Source organism: Brassica rapa, chromosome A07 (genome assembly GCF_000309985.2).
Source record: "Brassica rapa cultivar Chiifu-401-42 chromosome A07, CAAS_Brap_v3.01, whole genome shotgun sequence".
NCBI lineage: Eukaryota > Viridiplantae > Streptophyta > Magnoliopsida > Brassicales > Brassicaceae > Brassica > Brassica rapa.
Genome location: NC_024801.2, coordinates 21,693,732 through 21,705,205, shown reverse-complemented (window position 1 = coordinate 21,705,205; position 11,474 = coordinate 21,693,732). Strand labels below are relative to the sequence as shown.

Genomic DNA, 11,474 nt, shown 5'->3' with positions numbered 1-11,474 from the left:
TTGAACAATAATAAAAAAAACTAGATGATAATCCATGCGCATGTGTATATGGGCTTTTATATTAATGTTTGTTCATTAAATGATTTTAATATTTTGTTACTCTACAATCTTTATTGATTGTAAGATGACCAATACAAATGTTAATCTCTTAAATGTATCATCGTTGTTGAAGAGTTAACATTACATCTCATTTTAATTACTTTAAAATTTCATATGCACAAAAGGAAATTAAGTTTTGCGACTGACACAAATCATCAAAATAAGATAGACAACATCAATTATAAAATGACGAAAAAGAATTAGGTTTTTGCTCTCAATTTGTTTAAAAGGGATTATGTAACTTTTATATTATAGGCGATTTTGGTAAGACTGAACTATCCACTTTCTTTAACTTTAGAATTTTTGGTTATTTTTGAACAATAATCAAAAAAATTAAAGAAAGAAACATTCACATTCATTCTTTCACAAATCCGAATAGATGTCTTGACAAATGACATGTTGTTAACATGTCCAGCTCAGGCTCGTATGATTTAGACCAAACTAAACGGTCGGAAACGTGAAAGATAATTTTATAGATTTATTGGTTTATAAAGTAGTGAGAAGAGTACAAAATTTGACAAGTGATGAATGTAAGATCGTGTGAACAGAACTCAAAAGATAGACTGCTAAGATCACCCGAAGGATGAACAAACTAACACTAGTCTATAAGAGAATAGAGTCAGATTTGGTTTTTTAAAGCTCTGCCTCGATTTCGTTGAAGTTCCAGTCTTTTCTCCCTGCACGGCTTCGCACTAACCGTGGCGAGGCTCCTTGTGTAATCATCAGATCGCCTGCCTGGAAATTGGGTTGTGGGGTTACCTTTGAGGATGATGCAGGGAAAGTGTTGGACCTTGCAGCTTGAATAAGTGACTTCCTAGTGAGGCAGCTCGCGATCACAGAGCATCTTCCTTCGTTGTCTGAGCTAGACACGGAGTAGCTTCTAAAGGAGTGGGACGGGCTCTCTACACTGTGACACACAAGGCACGCAAAGCTCATTCTTCTTCTTGTGTGAGGCTTTGATTCAAAAGAAAGAGCACTTGTTTTTTTTTAGGACTCCTGCATCTTGACAAAAAGCCAAATAGATTCAGAAAACACCACTTCTATGGAACAAGAAATTTCAAAAGTAGCTTTCACAGAGAAGAACAAGAACGAAACAAACAGCAAATTTAACCTCGTAGATATACAACAACATTCCGCTCATCAACTGGTGAGGAACTTTGTATAATAAATGGAAAGATCCATAAGACGGATGATTCGGGAAGCATGAGAGAGAGATTTGAGATCTGGAGACCCGAAGCTTACCCTGGAGATATTCTCGAAGACTAAGACGAAGGCCTCGTGGCGATGAGAACCTTACTTGATGCGAAGACCCAGAAGCTCAAAGTCGCGGCCCGGTTGTTTATTACAGTATTATTATAGCTAATAATAAGTTTACTGCGACACGCGCCGCTACAAGCGAGTTTTCCCGCGTCACTAGGGACGATGACTCGTCAATGTTTACTTGACATTTTTTTTACTCCAGTTTTTTGCTTCCGGTTTATTATTTACCAGACAAACTCGATTAAATCTTATCGATCTTCCTGGTCAGGAATTTATAAATGTTATTAAACGATTTATAGTGTTTTTTTTTTAACCGTTAGGACTGTTCATTTCTCCATCTAGATGAACCATCTGAATAAAAAAGTTTTATTTGATTACACAAATAAAGTACAAATCATTTGGATGGTTCATCTAAATGAGTTTTAAAATTTTAGATTTAATTTTGAAAATCAGGTGGTTGATCCAAATTGGATCATCTGGGTGGAGATGAGTTTGTCAAAATGGTATAATATCTATTATACCTCCGTGTACAAATTACAAACTCAAACCTAATATTATTTTGTCACTCATGAAAAACAACAAAACCATACAAAAAAATATTTTTCAACCAAAACTACAAAAAATCACAAAACACAAATTTTCCCAAAATCCCATTTTTCGTAAAAATGTACTTGCCCGCCAAAATAGTTTTTTTTCCCTTCAAAACCATAAAAATACACTTTCACATCAAAACATGTTTTTTTCGCAAAAACTAAAAAAACAAAATTTTCCACAAACCGCAAAACGTGTTCTCCCTCAAAAACCATAAAGACCGTAAAATTACGCTTTCCTGCCAAAACCATAAAAACATGTTTTCCGCTAAAACGTAAAAACGCTTTTTTTTCAAAACCGTAAAAACATGTTTTCCGCTAAAACCGTAACAATATTTTTTTTTTCAAAACCGTAAAATGCGATTTCTCGCCAAAACCGCAAAATCGCATTTTTCCACCAAAATCGCAATAGCGGGTTTTCCCGCCAAAATTGCAATAGCGCGTTATCCCGCCAAAACCGTAAAACACAGTTTCTCGCCAGAATTGCAAAAAAAAAAAGCATTTTACTGCCAAAATCGCAAAAGGCGTTTTCTCGCCAAAACTACAAAAATGCGTTTTACCGCTAAAACCGCGAAAACATCTTTTTCCACTGAAACTGAGAATTTGAGTACATAATGCTCTTACCATTGCTTTCATCTTTTAAATTTTAGTTTCTATTTTGAGTTTTATTAAAAGTTATAGTTGTAGTTAAATTTTAATGCAAGTTTAAACAAAAAAAAAATTTATATGAAATAAAAATTTATAAATTTGAAATGCTAATTTTAAAATAATTTCAGTGTAAATATATTTTATACTGAATAATAAAAATTAGTATAGTTAAAATTAATATCAAACATATAATTAAATCAAAACATGAGTATATTTGTAATTTGTTTATTAAATTCATCTGGATGGAAATGGAAATAAAGACATACATAAAATACATCCAAATGACTCATCTAGATGACTCATATGGATGGAGAAACAAACAACTATTAAAATCTGGATGGATCATTTGGATGAATCACATAGATGGAGCAGCTAGATGAAAATGGTAGATGAAGAAACGAACAGCCCCGTAGTGTGTTTATGGGACTATCAAATACAACAACACTTCAATAATTAATTATAAATTAAATAGAATAATTTTATAACTATAATTTTTATATATTATTATAATAGTATGATTTAATATTTTATATAATTATAAAATACTAAATCATACTATTACATTTAAAAAAAACTATTGTGGATATAAATATGTGTATATATATATATTAATGTCTAAAAATTATAGCAATTTTTTTATTTGAAGTTTTATAATATAGATTATATCATTTCAATTTTAAAAATTATACATATTTTTATTTTTATATACATATTTTTAAAAAAATATTTATCCTCGTGTAACCGCATGCAACCACGCTAACTAGAATCAATTTTTAGTGAAGAGAAATTTGAAACGGTTTATAACATTTTTGTGATTAATAAAATGCCAAAAACTTCTACCAATCGTAAATGCACCTTGTGCGGATGGTAACGGCAAAATCAGTCAAATCCTAAAAGCTTGGTTTAAAAACACCGGTTACCCTGTATAGATCTAGAAATTTACAAATGTAGATCGTTATAGTTTCACGCATTAGTAAACATTTCTTATGACAAACATAATGATTAAGAAATGTAAAATAGTTATTATTGGTTGACAAACAAACATATGCAACAACAATTTAACAATAAATTAATAATATCAACATATTGTATATTATAAAAAATATAAACTGCTAGTATTATAATAAAACATATTGCTATCAATATAATTAATAATAATATAACATTTTTATTTTTAGATTAAATTTCTAATTTGAGTAAAAAATATATTTATTAAAGATTAATATGATCTAGAAAAGTATTCGCTTTGATTTTTATATATGTAGATATATAGTAGTGGTTAATGAAAATTTTATTGAGAATATTTTGTTTTAAAGTTCTTTTAAATATAAATTACAATACTGGTTAGTAGATATAAATTAGAAGATTAAAATTTTGTGCATATATCTATAATTGTAATATTTAGTTATTATTTCTAAATTTATTAATTATAGATAATAATATAGAATTATTCTATTTTAAATTAAGTTCAAGAAAGAATTTAGAATTGCATGCGTCAATTTACAATGTTTTATGTGATTCTTGTAAAACATTAACAATTATTACTATCCGCAAAACGGCAAAATTAATCAAACCTTTAATTTACTTATAAATAATCTGAATTCAAATCCAATTGTTTCATTTGTTTCTTTTACTCAGCATCTTCACAGCAAAATCTATTAAAAAGAACCTTAATCGCATGTGGAAATTTACAGGAATCAAGTCTTGAAGACTCTTTACACAGTAAACACTACAAGATATCACGACAGTGGTTTCTCCACAATCTGGTTACCAGACGATAGTTTTTTTTAAAAGCTACAAAATGAGATGATAGTTACATTTGTGTTAATTAAAGCATTTTCCTCTTTACCCCTTCAATGCAGAAGACCAGACGACAATTTAGACATTCAGCTGGATCAAAAGATGGACAAGACAAGAGTCATTCATACACGAAGCCCACTCATATTTGCTTGTCTAAAAGAGCATTGAATTGTAGCAAAAGGAAAATATTAGTCCTTACAAGAAAACAAAAGAGTAATTTTAAACATCATATTTTTTTTTGATCAAAAAACATCATATATATATTATTATACCAAAAGTACAGAGGGAATAAATTTTACTATCGATCTTTTCTTTTTGGCAAATATATACCATTGACTGCCTCTTGGGTTTGGATTTTACACTATGGGGCTTTTACGTATCCCGTTTTAACGGTGGGGCTTAATTAATGTTATCCACAGACTAATAGAGGCCCGTTGGAAACTGTTATCAATATGATGAGCTACACTCCAGTTCATTAATTCCACAAGCAGATGTATCTGGTATATATTATAGTCTAAGTACTTTTTTTCTTTCAAGTAGTAGAAGCTTTTTCCTCTCCCTAGTTTAGTTCCTCTGATATTTTTTCAGCTGATTAGTACTAGTGAATTTTGATAATCTAGTTTTTTTTTAGTTTTAAAAGATATAGAACTGAGTTTTACACACAAAGATATACTGTCGAAAAGCTCAGAATGAGCACAAAAGCACTTAGGTTATGAAAATGATGACGATCGAGCTTTCAATTTCAACACAGAGGAGACGAATACTTTAGGAATTTTCGGTGAATGGCCGTAAGAGAACAGCCACAAGGCATGTTCACATTAATGTATTATGTAAGTAGTCTTGTTTGGGTTTGTATCTCTTGGAAGAATCTGATGGAAAGATAGGTACTTAGACGATTGTGACAATTTCTTATTTTATGGAAATGAACAAAAATAAAATGTGAGACGATTAAAAATTGTATCCCATTATCGTAGTATGCTTCCATTGGAATTTTGGAACCCATTTTTTAACTTTGCAAATGTGAGAATTCACTATACCAGTTTAAAATTTATCATCGGATTTACAGTTGAATAAATGCAGAACAGACGTCAATAACAGCAAATTACATATAAGAAGAGAAGAATAAACATATTAGGATTTTTACAAATTACATTTTATTACTTTTAGCTTGATATTCTTATAAAAAACGCAAAATCGTTGGAAAGAGACCATTGAAGAAAAAGAAGGAAAGAATACACATATAAGTTGTCAACTAGGATTTTGGGTTGTGACAACATATATTTCACAATTATGGTTCTTCAACATGTGCGGAGACTTTTGTTATTATACATTTTTTTAAAAATTCAGAAGGATATAGTAGGTAGGTGTCGATAGAATTAGAACCACATCAGTTTAGTGGATTTCACGCATGCGACTACTAAAAACAGTCGACTCTTGGATTCCTTGAAACACATATTTTATTTGATTTCAAATGAAAGATAGAAAAACAGTAGATTTTCGGTTTATACATATTTTAGATTTGATAGATAATGTTTGTGTGATTTAATATGACGCTGTAGCAACTAGTCTCCACGTACGCTAATCGTGACCGTCAATTTTCCTCCATCTCTTCTAAAAGTTACAACACTCATCTCTTTTAAAAATGACATCACTTTGAATTTTAATGTAACATCCCCATTTATAATATATAGTAGTATATATTGAAAATTTTAAAAATTGATTTGGCTATACTTATTTCGGTATATATCCAAAAAAATCTAGAATTAAGTGTGATTAAACTAAAATAATCAAATGATAGGTGAACTATCAAAAAGTGATTCAAGATATTAAATGAGTGAGATCTAAGCAAAAAATGTCTATCAACACAAGATTAATAAACATTTTTCTAAAACCTCTATATATTAATGCACTAGACCGAGTGAGCGAGTGTGGAATATCCATTAATTATAAGCAGTCCAAACATTATAAGTTGCATCTGAACCGAACATGGATGCATATAGAGTCATGTGTGGATTCAAAATAACATGGATGACGATCTTGAGATGTAACGAGAACGCTGTGTTAGGTGAGAGAGTGTGATTGTAACATTCCAATTTATTTTATATGGTAGTGTAGTTTGAAAGACTTTAAAATTATTTGGCTACTTATTTATACCCACAAAATGTATTTATTGTTTTGAATATAAGTGTGGTTAAGTTAGAGTACTAACATGATGGACGATATATCACGATTAAACGCACAGAAAAATCAAATGATAATTATAAAGACAATAAACAAATCTTCCAGACTTAAACAAAATGACTGCATCATCGGTTGTACGAGTGAGCCCACATACCAAATGAACAGATGTGGAAGGTTTATTAGCTATATACGGCCAAAGCATTACATTTAGGGTCATTTTGTTTAATATTCATAACAGCTCCATTTATTAAAATATAGCCATGTATTGATATTTGTGTTAATTTGGTATAAATGTAGACAATGTTTCTCCTTCTCTGTGTATGAGAATTTGTTAATACAATATGTACTATGCTATATTTGTTAAATTTATAGTTTAAAACAATTAATTTATACCAACAACACATCGTGAAGAGGGTGAAAAAATAAGAAGAATGAGAAAGATGAAGAGTTGGCGGAAAAGTAGACAAAGGAACAAACAAAATGACTGCATCGTCGGTTGTACGAGTGAGCCCACATACCAAATGAACAGATGTGGAAGGTTTATTAGCTATATACGGCCAAAGCATTACATTTAGGGTCATTTTGTTTAATATTCATAACAGCTCCATTTATTAAAAATATAGCCATGTATTGATATTTGTGTTAATTTGGTATAAATGTAGACAATGTTTCTTCTTCTCTGTGTATGAGAATTTGTTAATACAATATGTACTATGCTATATTTGTTAAATTTATAGTTTAAAACAATTAATTTATACCAACAATGAGAAAGATGAAGAGTTGGCGGAAAAGTAGACAAAAGAACATGCATAGAAGAAGGAAGAGGTGGTGGCCACTGCCGGAAGAAGAGGAGGGAGGAGAAAAAGGGAGAGGGAGAGAGAGAGAGAGAGAGAGAGAGAGAGAGAGAGAGAGAGAGAGAGAGAGAGAGAGAGAGAGAGAGAGAGAGAGAGAGAGAGAGAGAGAGAGAGAGAGAGAGAGAGAGAGAGAGAGAGAGGAGAGAGAGAGAGAGAGAGAGAGAGAGAGAGAGAAAGAGAGAGAGAGAGAGAGACTATGTTCCTAAAAGATCTATATTTTAGTTTTTCACATATTTTAACAAAATACATTAAATTTACATATTTTCTGTATTTATCTGTGCAATTAAAATTTTTGAAATTTTCAATTAGTTAGTAAAATATGTATTAAAAATATAAAAAATGAATATTTTAGCAACAAAAATTTTCTCTAGAATATTTATCTTTAAAAAACGGAGAGAGTAAAAGATAAATATTTTAAAATGGAAACTATATTAGTTGATATATTCAAAATGTAAATACCGTATAGCCAAATTGACAGGTTGACGGGATGAATATGTATGACTATAAACAGAAGAATCACATAATGACTAATGAGCATTGAGCAGAATTATTTACCTCACACATTAATTTAAAATACATCACTAGTGAGCTGAGATGGTGTGAACGTGGAAATATGTGTGTCCATATAGTCTTTTTTAGCGCTCGCCATTTTTCTTCTTCATTCTTTTACGAGGACAATAATTGAGACAAAAAGTGGAACTAAAATTCGAAACGGAATTTCATTTTGCTGAGTTTGATTTTTTAATTAAAAAATAGCTTTCTGAGGGGGAGGGAGGGGAGGGGGGATTCGAATCAAAGATGGCATCTTTGAATTTTATATAGACCCTATATATGTTCCGATATTTCCATGCTCTCTGAGACTATGATCTTGCCATTGGGCCTTCCTTAATTTTTTTTTGATAAACTCTATCGGCTGATCCGGTTTGTCTCGGAAAGAATGCACTTAATGCTACAGCCATTGCCATTAAGCCTATGATGCAGAGAATATATTTAAAATAAATATCTTATTTATTTAGTATTTTATTTAGAATTTATTTATTATTAAAATAATTATCTTTATTGTTTTAGGGTCTTATGGTTTTTTTATATATAGTCGTTTAGGCTTTATGTTGTAAACAGTTTATAAGTTGATGATTTGATTAATAAAACTGAGAGTTCCTTCTTTGTTTCTTGTTTCGATAGATAATTGGTGGTCTCAACGAATTTAAAAAAACATTGATCTTAGGTATTCTTAGACCAAATAAAATCTTTGTGATTATCCTAATTTTTCGGGTATTCTAAGAATCAACGGATCTCTAACTCTATCCAATAAAGCTTTCGTACATCAGCCTACCCTAACTTTCACCACCTACTTTACTATGTAAGTTCTGCATGTGGAAAGTTACACCTACATATCCACACATAGTCATCGTAAGTGGAAATTTACTGTAGTATACACGATAGTAAGGTTATTTAATCCGCTATCATGCCTTATCTGAGAGTGGATCAAAATAATGACACAACGAGAACATGCTCTGTTCGTTTGTTTGTCGTTGGAAAATGCGATCTGCTACAGCGACCAAATACCAGTTGTTTTAATGTCAAGTATTATGTATTTTGCAGTCAGTTACGGTGATCATTCGTAGATTGCAGCCACTGAAACTTTAATTGTTTTTTACCAAAAAGAAAAAAAAAACTTTAATTGTTGATTTTTAGTAACATGATCTAAAAATTCAATTTTGTATTGTAATCAATTGCGTGATACCAAAACAAATAACTGGACTGCAATTTGTGGTTTCAGATCTAAAATTGTAGATCACATCAAGACTGGTTCTGAGCTTTTAGAGGATGTAAGGCGATTTAGTAAATATTAATTTAAAATTCTTACAAATTTAGAAACATATGTCGATGTAATTTTTTTCTATGGTAGAGAACATATTGAAAGAAACAAGACCAGAGAAGAAGCTGATGTAGATAATATCAGAGCGCATTATGTAAAGTTTCATTCCATAAATATTTCATAGATTTACTACTCTCTCTCCGTTTCGATTTAATTATCGTCGTAAAATTAAATTTCCGTTTCAAAATAAGTGTTTTTATAATTTCAATGTAAAACTTATTGACTTTATATTCCAATTTATTTTTCTATTGGTTAAAATGTGGTTAGATGTACTTGATAATGATGTTTTTATTTTGAAAATATGTAAAATTAAATATTTTTTAATTCGTGTGTCCAACTTTAAAACGACAATTAAAATGAAATGGAGAAAGTAGCATTTTGTGATTAAATTTTAAAACAAAGTAGTAAATTCTGATATTTTTAAAAGATTCAAGATTCTTAATGAAAAAGGATAAAGATATTTTGTATTCGTAAATTATATACATGTATTTTATTTTATACCAATTTGAGAATAAATATACATTGTATAGTGCATTTTGAGTCAATCAAACACGCTTATTTAAGATATGATAGGTAAATATATTTTATTTATCTATTATATCCTTTAACCTTTTCTTTTCTTTTCTTTTTAATAGATAAAGGATTCATGATTGTAAATGGATATACATCATTTGAGCAAATGTTAATAAGCTATCAATCTGAAAGCACTACATTTTAGCGTTTCGAAATTTTTTTTTCTAAATTAATTATCTTAACGCAGACTTCTCAGCTTTTATAATGGAACACTATTAAATATTTGCTACAATACAGTATCAATACTATTAAAAGGGAAGGAGTCCTAAAAAATCTACTTATACAAGGTTATTGGACCTATTAATTATTTACTTAATCTATTATCTATGGTCATCATCCTACACTTTCTAATATAACATTTATAATACTTTTCGTAACCATGAGTTCAAAACGGTTTGTATTGTATCCATTAGTCAAAATAATAATTAAATCATGCACAAATGGTGTTTCACAGCTTGAACTACAATACATGTATTTAATATACAACTAACCATTTATTAACATACAACTAATATTAGTCTTATACTATTATTTAACTAGCACAATCGATCATTTGTTTTTCATTTGCAACATAATTTTTTTTTTGACATCAATTTGCAACATAATTTAGAGTAAAAGAATGGGAAAATGAATATTTATGAAAAGTAGCTCATAAAGGGAATGAACATATTTTTATGCTAAAGTGTGTTTTTGTTAACATAAATATTTTTTTTTAAACTATTAAATCTCATATACCATTATTATTTGAAACTCTTAACAATAATATAGATTGATATTAAACTAATACATATACCACAAAATCCTAATTCATGAACTACTACCGGTTATTAAACTACAATATTCTCAAATCTAATTGATATCTATATATTTTGAATCGGCCATTTACAGATTTAGTTACCAAACAGCTTTTAGGTAATAATTTAAACTTTATATGGTATCTAAAACCAAATTCAAAGATATTTCAATTGAAAATTATAAACATATAATTATTAGCTAAGATTACGACATGATTTAGTTGAGATTGTAACCCGTTACGTCAATAACATTGAATTCAAATATAATCTGTCCAATTTTATTTATATATCAAAATATAACAATACTAATAAAAGCAAAAGTTTTGTTTATTTTTGAAGTTTATTTTTTGTTTTTTGCTGAAAAAAAACTTTGAAACGAGTATTTGATTGCATGTTTTTAATGTTTTGGGAGATATAGAAATTAATTATATATATCCGGGATATCGTTCCATAAACAAAATTCTACTTTCATTGCATAATCGATATTTTCGTACATTTATAAACGCTTTTGCCAAGATGGGTAACACTTAAACTATGAAGATATGCGAATATTTTTGTGTTCAAGAATATTCTGAAATTATTGACTATAATACTATATGATTTTCACTACGCATAAACTTTTCTCACCATATCGACAAATCTATCTGAAACAATACAACTCAACGGGTTCGACTGGTGACCACTCTGGAAATAAGAGGAACGAATAGAAAATGAACGTAAAAGAAAAAAATTGCATTATATCGCTCATTTCTTGAGTCTCAAAGATATAGCATATCCACATAAGTTTAGGCAAAAA

General features: G+C 29.5%; 1 protein-coding gene across 3 annotated transcripts; it reads right to left on the bottom strand.

The window, feature by feature from the left end:
* Positions 1 to 551: 551 nt before the first annotated feature.
* LOC103830825 lies at positions 552 to 1,546 on the bottom strand. Of its 3 annotated transcripts, none has more exons than XM_009106639.2 (2): positions 1,342 to 1,546; positions 552 to 1,101 (listed from the first exon to the last, which is right to left on the bottom strand). In XM_009106639.2, exon 2 carries the CDS (start codon positions 1,033 to 1,035, stop codon positions 733 to 735), a length of 303 nt encoding a protein of 100 aa, XP_009104887.1. In that variant the 5' UTR covers positions 1,036 to 1,101; positions 1,342 to 1,546; the 3' UTR covers positions 552 to 732. The 3 variants fall into 3 exon arrangements, with proteins under 3 accessions (XP_009104887.1, XP_009104888.1, XP_018508315.1); XM_009106640.2 differs by having other exon boundaries at positions 552 to 1,095; positions 1,342 to 1,544; XM_018652799.2 differs by lacking the exon at positions 1,342 to 1,546 and adding an exon at positions 1,211 to 1,286 and having other exon boundaries at positions 552 to 1,095.
* Between the last annotated feature and the right edge of the window lie 9,928 nt (positions 1,547 to 11,474).

Coding starts and splice junctions, on each gene's coding strand:
- LOC103830825 (XM_009106639.2), bottom strand. CDS start 1,035: ATGAGCTTTGCGTGCCTTGTGTGTCACAGTGTAGAGAGCCCGTCCCAC.